At 46.7% G+C, this 21,194-nt stretch overlaps 2 protein-coding genes across 2 annotated transcripts in view; both read left to right on the plus strand.

Moving 5' to 3' along the window:
- The first annotated feature begins 962 nt into the window (after positions 1-962).
- Positions 963-16,849, plus strand: lats2 (large tumor suppressor kinase 2). Its single transcript, XM_056580564.1, has 9 exons — positions 963-1,175; positions 3,833-4,706; positions 10,789-10,921; positions 11,185-12,650; positions 13,411-13,638; positions 13,917-14,271; positions 14,547-14,729; positions 15,055-15,161; positions 16,238-16,849. Exons 2-9 carry the CDS (start codon positions 4,359-4,361, stop codon positions 16,847-16,849), a joined length of 3,432 nt encoding a protein of 1,143 aa, XP_056436539.1. The 5' UTR covers positions 963-1,175; positions 3,833-4,358.
- Positions 16,850-20,063: 3,214 nt separating this feature from the next.
- The window catches only part of xpo4 (exportin 4), a 31,384-nt gene continuing 30,253 nt past the window's right edge, over positions 20,064-21,194 (plus strand). Inside the window, exon 1 of the mRNA XM_056580563.1 lies at positions 20,064-20,207. Within this exon, the coding sequence (XP_056436538.1) occupies positions 20,145-20,207 (63 nt within the window). The 5' untranslated portion in view covers positions 20,064-20,144. The remainder of the gene's footprint in view (positions 20,208-21,194) is intronic.

Below are 21,194 nucleotides of genomic sequence, written 5' to 3' on the forward strand. Positions count from 1 at the left end.
TGGACTTGGTACTTCTGTTATCAAAAAGACCCACTTTCTTTCATGTTCTCACTGTTACATGTTATTACCATGTTATGGACATGCTATTACCTTGTTTTCATGTTTTATTTACCACGTGAACATGCCCAGTGTGATGTTTAAAGTTGTGGACTTTTTGGTGGTATCACTTGTGACGTCTTGTAGCCTATGTTATAAGCGTGAACAGGAGAAGACAGACATGCGTGCCTGTCCTCATGTTCCACTACGTGTTTTTCATGTTCTACATGTCCAGTTAAATGTCTACCCAGCATATATGTTGGTTGGGATTTCTGACCAATCGTTGTATCAGCCTAGCCACTACTACTGTCCTCTAGCCATGAACCTTTATTAAGCTCTCTGAGCAAATTGTATGACCTTGGTGTCAAAACGGACCTTTATGGACCACAAACCAAATGGGAGAAGTTCCTCATAGTTCCTCAACGATAGTTCCAATCCTTCAGGGGTCTTCTACATTCTACTACCTTCTACTGTGTGCCTGCAGGCTCTGTATGCTATTATATATGGTTAGGTCTTTATTACTACTTGTACACTGCTATTTTAATGCTTGTATATCAACACTAAATAAATGGTTTGATTGATCATTTAAAACTTTTTTGTTATAGATTCATAATTTGTTTGTTGAAATAATTTCTTTACAATATATTAGTTATACTGTTATTTAAGTAATATATATGGCTAATTGAACATATATATATATGTATAGGTCTCTATATTTTTTTTTCTTTTTTTATCAGACTTATTTATACACTCCCTAAGTATTTAATATTGCGCAGTGCAAATGTAACAGAATCCATTTTCCCGGGAATCAGAATGTGGATCCGAATCTGAATTATATTGGCTGGGAAGCCCCGCCCACAGTATGTGCGCTGTTGACGTGCATTGGTCCGTCACGTGACCTTAGGAATGTGAACTATGCAGTAAGAGTCCAACTTTGTACTGCATTCTCAATCTGCCTACAGTGGCAGGAAAATGGAGCCTCGTTTTATCGTATTTACCAGGGCCCTCCCACACAAATAACTTCAAATTCGCGCGACACGATCAGTAAACACAACTAGGACACGAAGTTTCCGAAGAAGGAGTCTTTTTTTGGGATTTTACCCTCGAATCAAAGTTACTCGGGTCGCCTTTTTCACATGGTGAGTTACGATCTACATTCTTCTTTTCCAATTGTGGTTCTTGCCATTTCCCCATGCGATTGTTTTGAGGAGGTAAGAACCACTTTTGAAAGTTGGGTTAAAGAAGGAGTTTTTCTTTTTAAGTTCGGTTTTTCCACCTAACACAAGCTCTTTAGGACCACGGGGAGGTTCTCCTTCCCATACTTCCACACTTAAGGAGGCCCCAATCCCTTATTATACATCCTTGGCCCAGGTCCGTGCTCCTCTCGGCTGACCAAATGTTTCCCCTGCAACTATGTTATGTAATAACTATTTCCCTTCTCATTTGCTTTTTTTGTAGTAATTCACTGAATCTTGCTTGCAGTTCATGCTGTTAAGATTCGTTCATGCCTGCTTATGAACACTGTTTTGAGACATAGGCTACATGAAAGGAAAAAGTATATGTTGGATATGATTTAGTTCATACAAATAAGGAACAAATAAACAACGCACGCAATTTGAGAATACATTCAACATGCTAATCCCCTTTCATTTGTTATGTTTATAGCCTATGTACATTTCAGCTCATTCTTATGTTCAGTGCAAATCAAACAGATTTGTGTATTAAATAACCCTGGGCCGCACGTTGATAAATAACATAAACCTATATATGCATATATTATTCTGAGAACAATTAGATAACGTTGAAGGTTTGACTCTCCCCATCAGATAGATATTGGCTTTGATATGGTGAGACACATTCATACTACCTTGATCAGTCAGGGAACCGTGGCCTCTGCTGTTGATGGATGAGAGACCAGCAGATCTTTATAGCCCACTAGCATTACAACAGCCTGTTGTGTTGGATGCCTCGCATTCCCTTTTATTTCCCAAGGCATTCCAAAACTTCTGAAACAATCAGTCCCATTATGCATGTATGAATGCGTGTTACTTATACTATAACCTAGTTATTTGTCTTGTCAGAGTCTGAATTTCTTTGCTCGGAGGCAAATCAAAAGGATTTGTCACGCAAAGAACGAAATGATTTGTTCAAGTCAGAAAAGCATCTCTGTTTATTAAGTGGAACCTGTCCTCCTTTGCCTGCCATCCTCTGTCCATCCAATCAGAACGAAGTATACTGAACTCTTTAAACTTCTGTTTCTTCTTAAATTATGTATTTTTTTTAATTCTTTGGATTTAAACCCATTAGGCATTGGACTGATTCTGTGTCCTAGTCGTAGGACTAGTATATTAGTATATATAGAAGTATATTTCAGGATTGGGTGAAAATGCTTTAGATAGGCAATGATGTTACTGGGGGGTGAACTTTTGGGGACTTGGATAGTGAACAATCAATAGACTAATATCTGGTTCAAGGTCATGATGCAGAGGCAGTGGTATACGTTATAATATGCGGGTAATAATATCATAATAATCGATTATATCATCTTGTATGTGCCTACACTATAGAGGCTGTCTATGAGCTGAAAGTAGCATTGGTTGTGGATGCATATTTTGGTCATCTCTCTTTAAAATCGATTGAACCACGATCACCCACTTCATCACGGGACGGTCATGTCTGAGAGATATTGTCTTTTGTGTTCAGAAACAAACACACACACACACACACACACACACACACACACACACACACACACACACACACACACACACACACACACACACACACTTGTGTTTACTTGTACCATGGAATGCTCTGGTCTGACCAAAGCATGGTGGGAATGGAGGCAGCGGAGGAGGTAAGGGAGGGAGGTAAGAGAGATGAGGAGGGAGGAGGTAAGGGAGGGAGGTAAGAGAGATGGGGAGGGAGGAGGTAAGGGAGGGAGGTAAGAGAGATGGGGAGGGAGGAGGTAAGGGAGGGAGGTAAGAGAGATGGGGAGGGAGGAGGTAAGGGAGGGAGGAGGTAAGGGAGGGAGGTAAGAGAGATGGGGAGGGAGGAGGTAAGGGAGGGAGGAGGTAAGGGAGGGAGGTAAGAGAGATGGGGAGGGAGGAGGTAAGGGAGGGAGGTAAGAGAGATGGGGAGGGAGGAGGTAAGGGAGGGAGGTAAGAGAGATGAGGAGGGAGGAGGTAAGGGAGGGAGGTAAGAGAGATGGGGAGGGAGGAGGTAAGGGAGGGAGGTAAGAGAGATGGGGAGGGAGGAGGTAAGGGAGGGAGGTAAGAGAGATGAGGAGGGAGGAGGTAAGGGAGGGAGGTAAGAGAGATGAGGAGGGAGGAGGTAAGGGAGGGAGGTAAGAGCGATGGGGAGGGAGGAGGGTGAGATGGACAAGGTAAGGGATCCCAGCCTGTGCGCCCTCCAGGGCAGGAGCAGATAATCTTATTATGTTCTTGTGTGTCTCTGAGGTTGTGTCTGATCTGTAAACAGTGAGGCCTGTGTTCATCTTCAAAATAAAAGCCAATAGAGATGTTTTTATTTAGAGACCGCCTTGGGGGTCTTTTTTGTAGTTGTACTTTGAAGTTTGACTGGTTAGAGGGCCTTCTGTTGTCTGTTGTATGATACAATTATCACTGTGATAATCGGTCGTTTTACTTTTGAGAAATGTATTTAAAGGGTCGTGTATTTTTCCTCCTAAATTGAAAATTGTTACAAATTACTATGCTGGTTTTGTCCTTGACGCAAGATTTACCCAGTTATCAATATTGTATTGATCTTACCGTGTCGCTTTCCTATCTTTTCTTAGGCCCAGCATGGCAGCCAGGTGGCCAGGCTGCCGAAGTCTCCACGCCACCCTCTAGCCTCTGAGAGTCACTGCGAACGTCAGCCCTGAGCAGTGCATCATGGGAAGCCTGTAGTCCCAGACCAGCACCAGTGGAGCAGGGGATTGAGGAGAAAAGGACTCTAGTTTAACTCCAGATACGCATGGATGCAGCCAGGAGAAAGGGGGAAGAGTCAACAGTGAAAGTAGCCCTCTAATGTATGAAAGCTTACATAGCCAAGGTCCTCAAGCACTAACAGACCGACACAAGGTGGCAGTGCAGTTCACGGCCTCCGGCCAACTCGCCACAGCCCAAGCCAAGACGCCTCGGACCCTAGTCTACTTGCCATAGTCCCTAGTTGCGGACCCTATCCAACTAGCTGCCGCCCATAGGTAAATAGCCAACTAGCTGTGGTCTGTAGCCAACGAGCCATAACCCCTAACCAACTAGCTAGCCGAGGTCCCTAACCGATTGGCCAACTGCGGCGTCAAGCAGCGAGTAGGGGGCGCCATGCGGCCCAAGACGTTTCCAGCAGCACCGTACGTGGGCAACACGCGGCAGCGACTGCAGGAGATCAAGGAGGGTCTGAAGCAGCCGGCGAAGCTAGTGAGCCAGGCACTGCACGGGGGCAGCTCACGGTCAGACGGCCAGGGGAAGGACACTGCCAGCAGGCAGCAGCAGCTACGGCCCCCCCAGAAGTTCAACAACTACCAGAATGCACTGCGAGAGATCCGCAAGTCGCTTATGCCCTTCGCCAACGACTCTGGGCCCTCGTCGGGGTCAGGCCCCGCCCCCTCTGGCTCTGGCGATGTCAACCGACAGATGTTGCAGGACCTGGTGAACGCTGGCTGTGACCAGGTGAGTCAACGTGTCTGTGTGTGTGTGTGAATGTGTGTCTGCATGTATGTGTGTGAGTGTGTGTAAATGATAATGCTTTTATGTGCAAGGGTGTACCGGAGGGCTACAACGATGTTCCAATTATGAATTGATACACAAGTAACACACTCCTACGTGTTTCAATACTAAAGCCAGTTAGGCTGATTTCGGATACCTGTGCTCAGTCTATCAGGGCTTGAGCGGGTCCTAGAGCTGTACACACCCATTCCGTAAGCCGTAGCAGGAATGTGTTAATGAAGGAGCAGAGGTGTGTACGCTGCACAACACCGCTTCTCTGCCAAATCTGTCGCGTAGCGCTTATGCAATCCAAGGCCAGCGGCGTGTGATTGCACAACCAACCGCTCCGGACGCTCCATCCAACGCCTCAAGAGTTTGTGTTGTTTTCTTTAGTCCTTGGTGTTGCTCATAGTCGGGTCGGTTGCAGTGATGGGAGGCCATCACTTCCTCCCGGAGAGGAAGCTTAGCCAACAGAGAAACCAGGAACCTGGTTATGCCCTGTCAGTGGGCAAGGATTGAAGCCGACGGTGTGCATGTGTATATTGGCCATGTAAAGGGAGAACTGAGATATCGCATGTTTTGCTGCTCCAGCTAGTATGGACAGCTCTGTCTCCAGTATGATAGGATCCCTCCACTAGAGTACGGTTGGGGGCTGGTTCGTAGACATCCTCGAACATGATTCTCTAACCCATACCTGCTGGTGGAAGATTTATATCTGTATTCAGGTTTCACTGCAAGTCTCTTGGTAAAAGTGTCGGATAAATGGCTTATCGTACAGAGGCCTGAATGTCATTAAGTGGGAAGGGGTGGGCGTGGGGAGTTACATTTCCTACCAATCATAACCCTTGTAGCACATTGTCTTCTGTGACGTGCTTACACCATTGCCACCGTTTGATAGATATCAACTCCCATTCCTCCTATGCTGGAGCCTGCTCTGGTACAGTGACTCATCACGGCAGGAGCTTTGTGTTGTTATGAACATCAATGTATGCAACAGTTGTATGAAGTAGTAACCATTACTTGATGTAATATTGCAGATACACCCCAGGCTCTCTCTGTCAACATACCTGCAATGAGATTGTATTTGATAGTTTATTGATGGGATTTTCTATTTTCGAATACAGAATTAGCATCAGAAAGTATCAAACCTTTACATTGGCATCATAGTAAAACCAAAACCAAAATGGCTATATACAGATAAAAGTATGCAAATAAATGGTTATGTGGCTATTGAATTAAGGGTTATTAATAGTTAATTGTGATCATATATTGTAATACGAAATTTGATGTATAATATAATATTTAATACTTGCATTATAACCTTAATAAAAAAAACACACAACCTTGACAAAGTTGAAGTGAGGCTTAGTGGATGGTGGGAAGGATAGAGCGGGATGTTGGTTCTGATTGGCTGGCTGGGGCAAGAGGGCATGTCCAGTCAATACAAACAGGAAGTGAACATTGAATAAGAACAGGGTGGGACAGTTCCTTCTGATTGTGTCCTGTTGCCACCACACATAACGTCTTCTGCCTTTCTCCCTGCTAGTCTGCTGTCTATCTTTAAGCCCTGTCGTTCTGAAAGACCCATCGGTCTCTAATGTCTTTCTGTAAGTCCTGACTATCTGTAAGGTTTGTCTGTAAGGTCTGTCTGGCTTTCTGTGTCTATGTGGCTGTCTCTGTATCTTCAGACTCTGCGTTAATATGTCTTTCTGTGTACTGTCTGTCTGCATATGTATTATCTATAAGTTTGTCTCCATCTGCCCCACATTCTGCCTTTGTGTCAATCTATGTGTCTGCTGGCTGCCCGTCTGTGCCTGTCTGTTTTGTTATCATCCAGCGTCTTCAGTACACTTTTGGGGTCGTCCAGGTTTAAACAAATCGCGTTAAGCCTCTCTTCTGCTGAGCACTGAGGAACTCTTGGTAATGATGACACCCCTGAGTGATGGGCCAATCGGCTGTCACTGAGAGTATTCTTTTAAAGCTGATGACCTCGTAATACCCCGTTAGCACCCATTAGACTGTCTTCAACCCCGCCAGACAGCACCCGACACAACCTCCCACACACGCACTCTCCTGGATGGTAGCTGATGATAACCATCAGGGTGATTCCTTTCTGTCTCTCTTGCTCTCTCATTCTCCCTCTGAAAGGGTTGTAGAGAGAGAGAGAGAGGGAGAGAGGGGGAGAGGGGGAGAGGGGGGGAGAGAGAGAGAGAGAGAGAGAGAGAGAGAGAGAGAGAGAGAGAGAGAGAGAGAGAGAGAGAGAGAGAGAGAGAGAGAGAGAGAGAGAGAGAGAGAGAGAGAGAGAGAGAGAGAGAGAGAGAGAGAGAGAGAGAGAGAGAGAGAGAGAGAGAGAGAGAGAGAGAGAGAGAGAGAGAGATTTTCTTGGCGTTTTCCCAAAGTTCTGTATGCCAGGTTAGCTTGGAAGACTTGCTGGTCGCCCTGTGCGGGCTACAGGCTACAGTGTCCAAAGTGGGACAAGCCTGCCTTCCAGGGCTAGCAGGCGTTTATGTAACGCTGAGGCCCACATGCATACCGTGCGTGCATGTGAGTGCACGTGCGGCCCTGGTATGCTGGGCATATGACAAGGCATTCCTCTGTGCAACATGCAAGAGTTGGCTATGATTTTGCTACCTGGGCTGGGCTAAATGTATCAATTAAACACTGTTGATAAAGATTGTAGCTGAGAAAGAGGAGGTTTATGGGGACTCTGGATGGATAATGGATAATGGGGGGTTATGGGTGGATGATAAAGCATGACTGGATGGATGTTTGGTTGGAGGTAGGGCTGAACGGTTTTAAGAAAAAATTGAAATTGCGATTTTTCTGGTAGAGATTGCGGTTTCGATTTCAACCACGATTTATTTTCTTTAAATCAAGTTTCAGTATAAATTAATATAACCAATGAATTCCATTAAGGTAATGCAATAATGAAAACTGCTGGCAACAGATTTCAAATGCAAGACTGTTTATTCAAGTACCTAAGAAACAACAACCAAAAAAGTCAAATAAAAAGGGAGCACTCTTTCTTAAGTAAACTTGCTTCAATGGCTCATCAGCATCAAAATAATTGCACTTTTGTAAAAAAAAAAAAATATATATATATATATATATATATATATATATATATATATATATATATATAATAAAAAAAAAACGCAGCTTTGACGATCCCAAAATCGTAATGCTTGAGATCGCGATTTTCGGTCGAATACGATAGATCGTTCAGCCCTAGTTGGAGGATAGATGGATGGATGAAGGTTGGATAGAGATATTTGAAGGAGCAATAGATGAGGATTGATGGACCGGGATAGGTTGAGCATAAAAAATGAGAGATGACCGATCCTGTTCCTCACCCTGTCTCTCTGTCTCTGTCAATCTCTCTCTCGCTCTGTGTGTGTGTGTGAGAGAGAGAGAGAGCGAGAGGGAATCTCCAGATGTCTTTGGTTTGCAGAGTCCAAAGGAATGCACCTCAAAACTGGGTCAAAGTGAAAACTAAACGAATAGAAAAACCACTCACTGTTTGTCTCGCTTTCTTCCTCTATTTTAATGCCTTCCATTTCAATAATACATAATATACCCTCTCTGTCTCTTATATTTAATACTATCTCTGTCTTCTTGTTGTGTCTCTAGATGTCTTTTACCTAAATTTCTCAACCATCATTTCGGTTTTTTCATTCTCCATCTCACACCAGATGATAGTCTTGCTATTATTGGATTGATTAATGAGCACTGGGCGTCCGAGAGAGAGAGAGAGAGAGAGAGAGAGAGAGAGAGAGAGAGAGAGAGAGAGGGAGAGGGGGAGAGAGAGAGAGAGAGAGCACGCGAGCGCGCGCGCGCGCGCGCGCTTGAGCTTCTCAGTCCATAACAAGAGTGCTGCTCTGAAATAATGTTGCATGGGAGTAAATTGTCCCCTTCAAAATCCACCACTGGCCTCATCAGGGGTTCATGGTAGTGATATGCATCTCATAAGACGTGTGCTTGTCTTGTGGGGACGAGCTTAGAGGAATAGGTTTTTTTGAGGTGAATTAAACAGAGGATTTATTCAAATGGAAGCCCCATAAGTCATAAGAGTGAGAGATTGAGGGATAGGACAAGGGAGAGAAAGAGGAGGGTAGAGAATAAGGGAGGGAGAGATCAGGGAAAAAAGATAGGGGAGAGATGGTTTGAGGGAGATAGATATGTTTTATGGGAGAGAGGGGCAAGTAGGATGAGGGAGATAAAGAGATGGGGATAATAGAGAGTGTTCAGATTTCCAAATTGTTGGCATTCCTTCATCTTGGAGGTTGGAATGTTGTAGAGGAACATCTGTCGCCATGGTAGCTAGGGTCAGGGTTTGGAACGCGCCACCAAGACTGTCCACGCTGACCCCACCCAACACGCCAACATACACACACATAAGAACACACACACACACACACACACACTGTCTGAGGAAGTGTGTAGGGAAGTGTGGGTGTGTCACTTGTCTCCACTATTTCAACCCTTCCCTGAATTCCTCTGATACTTCAACTGTACACACACGCACACGCACTCAAGCACACACACATGGTGTGTTCTGGGCTGACAGCTGAATGTGTTCATGTCGGCTGTGTGATTAAAGTTGTGCTTGTGTTTGATTGTTTCCTCCCTGTAAATGGAAACGCCTAGCTTGCTGTGGAAACTGGCCTGACTGGACCCAAAATGGCCGCACTCCATGCTGGGGTTTCAGTAATACTGTGAAGTCAGAGCTATACACTAACCTTGACATGGTTTGGGGTTATTTTTCCTGTGTAGAACAGATGGTAGAGAAAGGCAATAACACTGGCAGGATTAGGGGTTCTATTCCCTGTGTATCTCAGTAGGAAGACCAGGGCACTAACACTGCCAGTTTTACTGTTTCTCTTCCCTGTTGAGCTCAAACATGACGCAAAGCTCATATTCTTCCAGTGGAACGAAGCCATCCAATCCGAGAGCAGAGTGCTGAGTGCTATAAATAGCACTCAGTTCCCCCCTCTCGGAAAACTTTAAATTGAAAGCTTTCTAAGATGAATCATCTAAACCAGGTTCCTATGGAAAATAAAACTGCTGTACAGGTTCAGGTGTGATGCAGACTGGGTGTAGTATCAGGTTGTGGCCGTTGGGAATGCTGTGATGTGAGCTGTAGTGCTTTGGTTTGGCCAGTGGGGGCGCCATTCTGCTGCATTTCTAGGCAGTGAGCTCATGTGACAACCAGGGGGATTTCCTAATCTAGGTGTGGATCACTATGTAGAGCGAATCCTTGTCGTCCATGCAGAGTTATCGCTGATACTTAACACTTTCGCTCTCCAAAATGTATAAAAGTAACTGAAATCTGTTGCATTTTTATCAGGGTTACAATGAAAACATAACATTACATTGCCTAGCATCGTTTTCCCTCATTTTAACTACATACGATTTAGAAAGTACATGTATGTAAAAAATTGTGTTGTAATGTTATGTAGCCACAAATAAACACGGAAATATGTTACTGAACTCAAGCACAACAATATCTTATTATTATTCGCCTGCTGCAAATTAAGAACGCAACTGGTTGAAATGACTGGCATTGTTGAATAATAACCGTGTGTGTGTGTGTGTGTGTGTGTGTGTGTGTGTGTGTCCGTGTGTCCGTGTGTGTCAAGTGATTGAGGTCAAAGGTTATGGGAGAACTACTCAACTTGTATGCATACCCAGCCGTGGGTTGGTGTGTGTGTGTGTGTGTGTGTGTGTGTGTGTGTGTGTGTGTTGTCCATAGGAAATCTCTGGCACTTGACCTCACATTCAGAGGATGCAGGTGCAGCTGACAATGCTGTGTGCGTGTGTGTGTGTGTGAGAGAAAAACGGTTTGCAAAACAGTGCGGTAAATGAACCCACGCTGGGCCTGTGTATTTTAGTCTTCATTGTTTAACTTTAACTTGGTCCATGAACTCTGCTGGAGTTCCGATTTTACTTTTTGAACGTATTTATATGCATACATGTATTGTAAGTGTTTTGGTCGTATTTGACTGTGCATTTATTTAACCACTTTAATGTTGCTTTGTGTGTGCAGGAGATGGCGGTGCGCGCTCTGAAGCAAACGGGCAGCAGGAACATTGAGGCCGCGCTGGACTACATCAGTAAAATGGGCTACCTGGACCCTCGCACAGAGCTGATAGTCAGGGTCATCAAACAGACCTCCCCAGGTACGCACACACACGCAGGCATGCACGCACGCACGCACGCGCACAAACACACACACACACACACGCACACGCACACACACACACCCCTTAGTATGGGTCTGAATCTTGTGAATATTGAAGTCCTAGTGCGGACATGGACATATTTTATTCAAACACTTCATTATTACATTGTTATTATATCATTAACAATGATTGTATTCCTATTTTATTATTCTGATAACATTATTCTGATCATAAGAATGCAATATGTCATCATCGTCCAGGTAAAGGGGGAATGCCGAGCTCCATGGACCACCGGCCCCCCATGGAGGGGTCGGGGGAGGTGGTGCCCATGCCCCCTTACCACCAGATGGGGGCCCCCATGTACGAGGGCCCTGCGTCCTACGGCCCCGAGGGGGACCTGCCCCGGCCCTACATGGGAGCCCCGCCCGTCATGAACTACATGATGCCCCCGTCCCCACAGGGCCCCATGGGGCGGCCCCCCAGCATGGGCTCCTACCCCTCCGCCATGCCCGGCCCCAACCCCCCGGGCAGCGGCCTGTACCCTCCTGGGGCCCCCCAGAAGGGGTACCCCGGAGCCCTCGAGCAACACGGGCCCCTGATCAGCTACAACATCCCCGGCCAGCCGCTGCAGCTCGCGCCGCCGCCAGCAGGGGGCCCCGGGCCGGGCCCCCACTACGACTACGGCCCCCCCCGGCCCCACATGATGGAGCAGGGAGGGTACGGCGTGAAGCGCAGCGCGTCCTTCCAGAACAAGATGGCCCCGCCCGATGGCTATGTGGGCATGCAAGGGAAGGGCCTGTACCTGCCCCCCCACGCCCACCCCCGCCAGCCCAGCCCCACGTCCCACCAGGTCCACATCATGTCCCGCTCCCCAGGGGCCGGCCCCTCCGTCCTGGGGCCCGACTTCCCCGACCTCCCCCCGGGCCTGATGACCCCATCCAGGGCCAGCCTCAACCTGGACCTCTACGACCACCACTGGGGGTCCGAGGGGGCCCCGCCTCCCAGGCAGCCCCAGTCCCAGGGGCCCTTCAGAGGGGAGGTCCGGGTCCCGAGCCGGACCAATTCATTCAACAGCCGCTCGGCCGGCCCTATCACCGCCCGGCCCCCCATGGCCCCGCCCCCCACCGACCCCTCCCTCGGGCCCCCCAACACCATCACCGCCGTCACCTCGCCGCCCATCCAGCAGCCCGTCAAGAGCATCCGCGTGATGCGCCCGGAGCCCAAGACGGCCGTGGGGCCCTGCCACCCCGCCTGGATGGTGGCCCAGGGGCCGGAGGGGAGCGAGGCCCTGGGGTACGTCCCAGAGGAGTCGTACTCCCTGGAGCCGGCCCAGGACACCCCCCGCTGCCCGCCTCCCCCCTACCCCAAGACCCTGGACGGGCCGGGGGCGATGTGTGGCCCCGGGGAGCCGCTCCCCGCCTCCAGGGCCGTGCACGGTGGGGGCGCGGGCAGCGGGGGAAGCGGGGGGAAGGCGGAGGAGAGTCACGGCAAGGAGAAGGCCAAGGCGGGGAAGGCGGAGAAGGCGCTCAAGGACAAGAAGCAGATCCAGACGTCCCCGGTGCCGGTGAGGAAGAACGGCCGCGACGAGGAGAAGAGGGAGTCCCGCATCAAGAGCTACTCTCCCTTCGCCTTCAAGTTCTACATGGAGCAACACATCGAGAACGTGATGAAGACCTACCAGCAGAAGCTGAACCGACGCCTGCAGCTGGAGCAGGAGATGTCCAAGGTCAGAGTGCATACCAACTACTTACGAGATAAATACATAACACATACTTACTTAATGTATCATGGTCCCTACTGCACACTGCATGTGAAAGGTATGTACTGCATGCTAGCTACACGTAACATACCCCACTGCTCACAGACTAATGGAGGTTAAACAAGGTAATGAATGCCGAGAGAACATTCCCTGAAGGTTTGAACTACGACCTGTGTGAGTTCCCCAGGTTCATATTTGCCTGATCTTGCGCTAAATCATTAGTCTGTCGACTGCCCTGCTGAGGCAGTTCAAACAGAGATCTGTTTTGAAAGATTTAGCCCTCAATGGACAGAGAACTCCTTTAAACTCGTAACTATGTGAGGTTGACAGGCTCAGGTCAGGTCAGAGATTAGCAACATATTGAGCATTTAAAACACTTCTGGTATTTCAATTATGGCTTATGTTGAAATCAGTATTTTTAAGCGGTCTCTTTCAAGAATATTTTGGTTTTGATATTTGTCATGTATTAAAATCGTACTGTCATAAGCCAAATCCCAATGTTGCCGAGACAGATATAATACTACCACAAAGCGCTTTAAAACGCTACAACAGAACTGTAGTACAGCCTAGTGGTCAGTGGGTTGAACTTGTTCACAAACTTTTTTAACGTTGTGTTAATTATTTCAACAGTTGTGGTTTTGGGAACCATTTCTGGAAACTAGAGAATCGTTATTCCTAAGTGTACCTATGGTTTCCCCCCCCCCCCCCCCTTCCTCTGTGTTGGCAGGCCGGCCTATCAGAGGCTGAGCAGGAGCAGATGAGGAAGATGCTGAACCAGAAGGAGTCCAACTACAACCGTCTCCGGCGAGCCAAGATGGACAAGTCGATGTTTGTGAAGATCAAGACACTGGGCATCGGCGCGTTCGGGGAGGTGTGTCTGACTCGCAAGGTGGACACCAGCGCCCTATACGCCATGAAGACCCTGCGCAAGAAGGACGTGCTCAACCGGAACCAGGTAGCACGCATGGCCTAGACCCAGCATGCATTAATGGATGTGGTTGTGTGTGTGTGTTAACGCAGTGGTTCCCAACCTGTGGGTCGGGACCCCAGTTGGGGTCTCTAGATATGCTGTCAGGATGTTGACTTAAAAGCTGGTAAAATGGTAATAAGACACTAAATACAAAACAAATTGTTTTCCATTGTAATACGAGACACTTCAGCTCTTGAGTTAAGAGATTGTAGCACTAAGAGGTAAAACCTCCAGCTGATTGAAACGTGCGCTGGGGTCGGCAGGTCGCGCACGTGAAGGCGGAGCGGGACATCCTGGCGGAGGCGGACAACGAGTGGGTGGTGCGTCTGTACTACTCCTTCCAGGACCGGGACAGCCTGTACTTCGTCATGGACTACATCCCCGGGGGGGACATGATGAGCCTGCTCATCCGCATGGGCGTCTTCCCCGAGACCCTGGCGCGCTTCTACGTGGCGGAGCTGACGCTGGCCATCGAGAGCGTGCACAAGATGGGCTTCATCCACCGCGACATCAAGCCCGACAACATCCTCATCGACCTGGACGGACACATCAAGCTCACCGACTTCGGCCTGTGCACGGGCTTCCGCTGGACACACAACTCCAAGTACTACCAGAAGGGTGAGCTGGCCCTGGGCGTGGTCCTGAGTGAGAGAGGAGGTCTGAGAGGGCGGAGGGCTCCCTTAGGCTGGTCTGAGAGGGAATGGCACAACTGACCCCATTGGCATTACCCAGAGTTACTGTTGATTGCATCGCATCGATTAGCATCGTATTGAGAATTTTGGTATTCAAACCCTTCATTATCTGCCCAGTCTAATGATTTTCATTGAAAACACCATCTAAACATCGTCATACATACCTTAATGTCTCTATCATGGTGCCCTGTGGTTCCCCAGGGAGTCACGTGCGGCAGGACAGCATGGAGCCCAGTGACTTCTGGGACGATGTGTCCAACTGTCGCTGTGGCGACCGCCTCATGACCCTGGAGCAGCGGTCGACACGGCAACACCAGCGGTGCCTCGCCCACTCGTTGGTGGGCACGCCCAACTACATCGCACCGGAGGTCCTGCTGCGCAAAGGTGGGTGGCGGGGGGGCGTTCATACAGAAACATACTTCCCATTACTGCTCCTGTAGTGGGGCTTCGGGATTCCTGGATTATTAGAGCTGTATACCTGTTATATTTTTACTGTTTTACTGCATTATTTATGCAGTTTTTCTGCATTATTACTACTGTATTACTGCCTGTAGTATTATTGTTATTATTATTATTATTATTATTATTATTATTATTATAATAATGTGTGTGTGTGTGTGTGTGTGTGTGTGTGTGTGTGTGTGTGTGTGTGTGTGTGTGTGTGTGTGTGTGTGTGTGTGTGTGTGTGTGTGTGTGTGTGTGTGCGCAGGTTACACCCAGCTGTGTGACTGGTGGAGTGTGGGCGTCATCCTGTTTGAGATGCTGGTGGGCCAGCCGCCGTTCCTCGCCCCCACCCCCACAGAGACCCAAATCAAGGTCAGTCAAACGCCACATCATCCTATAAAATGTACTCTTAATGTCATGTGATGTATTCTAATCTAGATATAGTTTGATGTAATCTGGATGTGGTGTCAAATTGTCTAAAGCTGGTATAGAGTAATGTAATCTTTGTGTCATGTGATGTAGTCTAATCTTGATAACGTGTAATGTAATCTTAATGGCATGTACTACAGTCTTTTCTTGACATAGTGTAAATAATAGAGCTGTCAGTTAAACGCGTTATTAACGGCGTTAACGCAAACCAAATTTAACGGCGTTAAAGTTTTTATCGCGCGATTAACGCAATTATTTTATTTAAAAAGATTTTTTTTTTTTTTTTTTTTTCTTTGGCTCAAAACAAAGAAGCAGTAGCCTGACTGCTATGTTCAAATGACATTTGTTCAAAGCAGTCGTTTAATTGCACTATAGGCTCTTTTTTTGCATCGTCCTGTTTTGATCAGTATGTTGTTATCAATAAAAAATCATTTGCCCAAGGCAAGCCGATGCACTTCACCATGTTGATAAGAGAATTAAAATGAGAAGAATTATGGGACAAAAAAATCAAGGGATATATAGCATAGAAAAATAATTTGCGATTAATCGCGATTAATCGTAGTTAACTATGACATTAATGCGATTAATCACGATTAAATATTTGAATCGCTTGACAGCTCTAGTAAATAATCTTGACGTATTGTATTGTATTGTAATCATGCTCTACCAGATTTGGTGAGCAGTGATTTTTCTCAGCATTTCTTTTTGAGGTGCGGTTTTTCCCTTCCTATGTGGAGAGCATTAAGGCTGGGTTTAGGGTGAGGCTCAAGCTATGGCTTAGGTTTGAGCTTGGAGAAAAATGCCTGTGTATAGCTCTTGTTCACCGGGGCAGAACTGTGGTCGAGGGCCACACAAATGCATTTGATCACGAAGACCACAAATCATAGGCGACCGCATTGCCATGGTGACGATCTGATGGGTCACCGGCGCCGCCGTCGCTCAGCATGGGCGCCCTGCTGTGTCTCTGCGCCCGGTGTAACACTCACCTGCCCTGTGCGCCCCCCCCCCTCCCCCTTCAGGTGATCAACTGGGAGAGCACACTGCAGGTGCCCCCGCAGGTCAAGCTCAACCCCGAGTCGGTGGACATCATCGCCCGCCTCTGCTGCTCGGCGGAGGAGCGCCTGGGCGGGAACGGCGCCGGCGAGATCAAAGCCCACCCCTTCTTCCACCAGACGGACTTCTCCGCCAACCTGCGGCAGCAGCCGGCGCCCTACCGGCCCAAGATCTCCCACCCCATGGACACCTCCAACTTCGACCCGGTGGAGGAGGAGGGCGGGCCGGGCGCGTGGAGCGACAGCGGCGACAGCGCCCGGGCGTGGGAGGCGCTCTGCCTGCCGCACGGGAAGCACCCCGAGCACGCCTTCTACGAGTTCACCTTCCGCCGCTTCTTCGACGACAACGGATGCCCCTTCCGCTACCCCAAGCCCCCCGAGGCCGCCCAGGCCCCGCCCAGCGAGCGGCCGGCCAATCGCACGGGCCCGGAAGAGAGGGGGGAACACGAGGAGGAGGAGGGGGGGGAGGAGGATGACGACGATGACGACGATGAGGACGACGACGACGACGAGGAGGACGATGATGAGGATGACGATGAGGAGGAGGAAGGGGAGGGTTGTGAGCCGGTGTATGTGTAGAGGCCAGCCTTTGATTGGCTGCCCGGTTTGGTGGGCGTCTCTTATAATCGATGGGCACCTTGGTCCTCTGCCAAAGCATTTCCTCGAGGCGTGTGCGTGCGTGAGTTCCTATCTGTATGTGTAAGTGCACAGACATGCAGGAGACATGAATCGTTGTGTTTTAAAAACACAAAGTGTGTTGCTTTGAGTGACTGGAGGTCAAGGGTTAACTCTATGTAGTTTTGACCGATGGGGGGGGAAAGGTGCAGAAATGGAGGGACAGATGTGTCCTCCTTCTCCCCTACCCCCCGGTTTTCCCACACAGGAAAGCGACGGACTGGAGTTTCCTGCCCTGCCAGATTTAATCCTGGACTCAAATGGATGAACACTTTGCATGCTGGGAAACTAGACCACCGAGGTTTCCATGAGAACGCAACATAAGCTACAAAAGCAAACGATTGTGTTTCACAAGCACACACATTTGTGTTTTTGGGGCTCTTTTTTTTTTAAATACAGAGGGTGTGAACAGGTATGGGAGAGAGTGGAGAGTTGTTGCGGGTCGTGAATGTTATAAAAGTGTGGGGAGGTTCGTCAACGGATCATTTCAGATTGGCATTTCTCTCACGCTTCGTCACAGTAGAACCAACTGGACATTGCCGTGTGGTGAGAGTGAACAGGTACAACTTGCCTCGTTCCTTAAATGCTTTCATGACAGTTGTTCATTTCCAAGGTCAATATTATCCAGAGTTAGAAAGAGAAAAATCGTAGACGGTTAAAAAAGCCAAAAAGTGTTCGATGCTGAAGCTTAAAAACAGGTCGGTTCCCTCCACGTGGTGACAGTTTGGGCGGTTTGTTTACGCTTCTGTTGCTTGGCTAAGAAGACAAAGACTGTTACACTACGTTACTTTCCTCAGAGTCTACCTTGTGATGAACCAACTTAACTCAGTGGATCCTGTGACCAAGTCCTGACAATGATTCTTCTGCCAGGAAAACAACCGCACACACACACACACACACACACACATAAACACATACATTCATACATACATACATACATACACAGTATTATGTAAAAATATGCGACGATCAATCAAAACATACACACACTATAAGTTCACAGGTCTCCATGGCGTTGAGGGAGGTCATGTGACAGGAATTGAGGAGGCGGTCTTAAAAGCAACATGTGAGATGTATAACTATGTGCAATACAGAAAAAACCTGATCTATACTTTTCACTTAATATCCTCCTTAACGTCAAGTACTGAGCGCGTTATGTACAAATATATTAGTTTATATAAATATTATTGTTTTCCTTTCAGTTACAATGTTCACCATGCTGCTTATTATTATGGTTAAAATGTTATTTACAATATTATAATTGTTATCATTATTACATTTATACCAATGTATTTTTTTATTTGTGAGTGAAGAGGGTTAGTTTATGTGCGCTGGGTGTGGGGTGTGATTCAGGGCGGGTGAAACCATGTGTTTTTCTAGTTGTCTGTTGAGGTGAGTTTGTTAAGAACATCTGTGGTGGGTTGAATCCTCCCCCCCCCCCCTGTGATCTGGCGGGTCCTGGCCACAGGGGGCGGAGCCAGGAGTACGGATGATGGGGGATGGCTAGATGGATGGATGGATGGAGAGATGAGATGGAAGATTGAATCGTTAGAAATGGCAGCAGAAAGATGTCTGACAGAGATGTTTCCATAAACAACTTAGATTAACGCAAACAAATATTCACTTCCTATCTCTTGGACACAACCAAATATATACTGACCATGCCCTTGCATAACAAGGCCGGTGAATTGGAAAATAATTATTGGGGACATTAATGCAGAATCACTCCCAGTGTGTTTCAAATAGAAAAGACCACGTCGTGCCATGTTGTTCACAACCACCCCAAACATCTCTGTTGCCTCCTGACAATCAGCCCGTAACAACTCAAACCCAGTGTTTCCAACAGTATTCTGTAACCATGGAAACCCCTCCGATGGCGTGGATGGTTGAACTTAATGGCAGGAAGATGGTTAATCCAGAGTGTTGTTTGTTTCGCCTGGCAGTGTACTGAAAGGTATTTTATTATTTTTCCTGCTTTGGTTATTTGTTTTATCATTTCTAATGTGCCTTCTATGTTGGGCAGAACCAACATACACCGCCATCCTATTTCAAAACATGTATTTATCCGTTGAAAGCAGATATTCACGGTAGTATTCAGGCTGAGGGCTGTTACATATAGTCTGCTCCAGGGGGGAAGAGTTGGAGGTGGCACGGAGTGCCTTGCTCAAAGGGCATCCTTAAGGGCTAGAGGGTTGCCTGTTGCCCTCCTCACTAGCTCCGCCCACTCACTGCCTCGACCTATCACAGAGGTTACCTGAGAACCTGAGCGATTGGAAATGTTTTGGTGATGTTTTAGTTCTCTCAAAGTTGGAGAATGACGACCGACAATCTTTGACTCAAATCAATCAGAATGTTAGCGAGGTGTGTCCAGCTTCACATTGTGTTGTTCTTCTTCGTGTATCATACAATTTGTTTCTCCCTGAGTTTATATTTATACAGATATACATATTTTTTGTATCTTCGCGTTTTTTGGGGTTTTAAATTCGCCTGTGCTAATGTTAACGTGTCTACGCAGTATTATCGATGATGTGATTTGGTCAACTATCTCTTTTTTACATTTATATGTATTAATCGAGGATTTGTAAAAAAAAAAAAAAAAAAAGCTTTCACTGTCTCAATGTGTAAAATATATGTATAAATTAAATTAACCAACTTTGAATTGTGGTCATTTCTTGCTTTTGCCCCAAAACGTCTAGATATTTGTTTATTTAAAAATTCTGCTTATTTTGTGAACAAACAATTTTGTTGGAAAGATGTCAACGTATATCTAAGGCTTAGATAAAAAAAAATTGGGGGGAGGCAATACCTTGACCTACAAATACCTTTGCAGAACTTTATTTTATGCATACTTTTTACATTTTCGTGTGAAATTTTTTTATCCCTCTCCATACATCCGGTATTCACATAGAAATACTAGTAATATCAAGAGGTTCATTAAAAAGTGAAATATACAATATTAAAGTAATGATAAAATATAAGGGTAAAATATGTTTTTAAATCTAAAATACAAGTAGAAAGAAGTAGAAAAACCACTAATACGATTCAGAGGTGTATTAAAAGCTAAAATATAATGAAATATAAAATACTACTTTGAAAGGGACTCTGGGACCATCCATCCGATCCACATGGTGGATTGGCGGGGTGGCGCGTCATCCCACAATGCAGCGCAGGGCGCGTCACTGAGCACAGAGCGAGCATCATGGCGGCCCCCGGTCCACCAGAAGTCATCACACAGCTGGAAAGCGCTGCCAAAGTTTTAATGGTGAGAAAACAACCCTCGTTTCTAACCCAAGATACTCAACATGTATTGGGCTTTATTTTTAGAGTGAATTTCGATGCGACGAGTGAGCCAGAAAAAGCCCAGAGACACACATTTAGAGGAAGGGGATAGGGATGCGTGGCGCAGTGCCTCACTCCATCCCCCCCAAAAACACAGTTATCGCCTCTCTTTTATCATTAACACCCAGCAAGAAACTTTCAGAAGGTCGACAGGTGTGCCGACACTTCATATTAAGCACAAATGTGTCTTCACTATTGCGAAACTTGGCCACTAAGGTTGTACCGAGTGTAGTGATAGCGTGGACATAGGGATTATTCATGTCTGTATGCACGCTGTTGAGTGGTTCCGATTACTTTATTGATCCCGGGGATCCCTCACTTTCCACCAGGATCCGAGTGGGTTTCCCACTCTCTGCTGTCGGTGTAACGCACACCCCAGACTACATTAAGACATCGTTACTTATATGTTATTATCATAGACCTTAATAATCAACCAACAACGTTCATATCTGTAAGTCAGTTCAATGCAGTTGTGGTGTAACCCACTACCTGCCTCCCCTTTCACAAAGCCATGCCATGAGTAAATTACTGTACATAATACTAATACGGCACATATCTTTGCATTATATAATCATGCTGCTCAACTTGTAGTTTGTGTTCAGTGAAATTGATAGAAAAGACGATAGAAAATAGATCCCATGCATTTAGTACTCAAACCAGAGTTATAAGTTTCAACCCTGATGACGAAAAACATTGTGATGTGTTTTCCAACTAGTGTCATGTGGACACTAGCATTGTGTGTATAGTTCACTCAGTCTAGCTGCAGGTTGTGTTGATACAAGTGAACTTGATAAATCATGGCTTGCTCATCGGGTTTGTTATGCCAGCTTTTGTAGTGAGAGACAGAGATATTTTGATTGGATGGGAGTGTTCTTTACCTAATGGCGTCTTGCCAGAGAGTAAACATGCC

This window comes from Gadus chalcogrammus, chromosome 20, assembly GCF_026213295.1.
Source record: "Gadus chalcogrammus isolate NIFS_2021 chromosome 20, NIFS_Gcha_1.0, whole genome shotgun sequence".
NCBI lineage: Eukaryota > Metazoa > Chordata > Actinopteri > Gadiformes > Gadidae > Gadus > Gadus chalcogrammus.

Bases quoted from the DNA above. Each gene is read 5' to 3' on its own strand.
- lats2 (XM_056580564.1), top strand. From the start codon at position 4,359: ATGCGGCCCAAGACGTTTCCAGCAGCACCGTACGTGGGCAACACGCGG. The intron at 14,730-15,054 runs GTGGGTGGCGGG...GTGTGTGCGCAG, and splicing joins GGAGGTCCTGCTGCGCAAAG to GTTACACCCAGCTGTGTGAC. The intron at 15,162-16,237 runs GTCAGTCAAACG...CTCCCCCTTCAG, and splicing joins CCACAGAGACCCAAATCAAG to GTGATCAACTGGGAGAGCAC.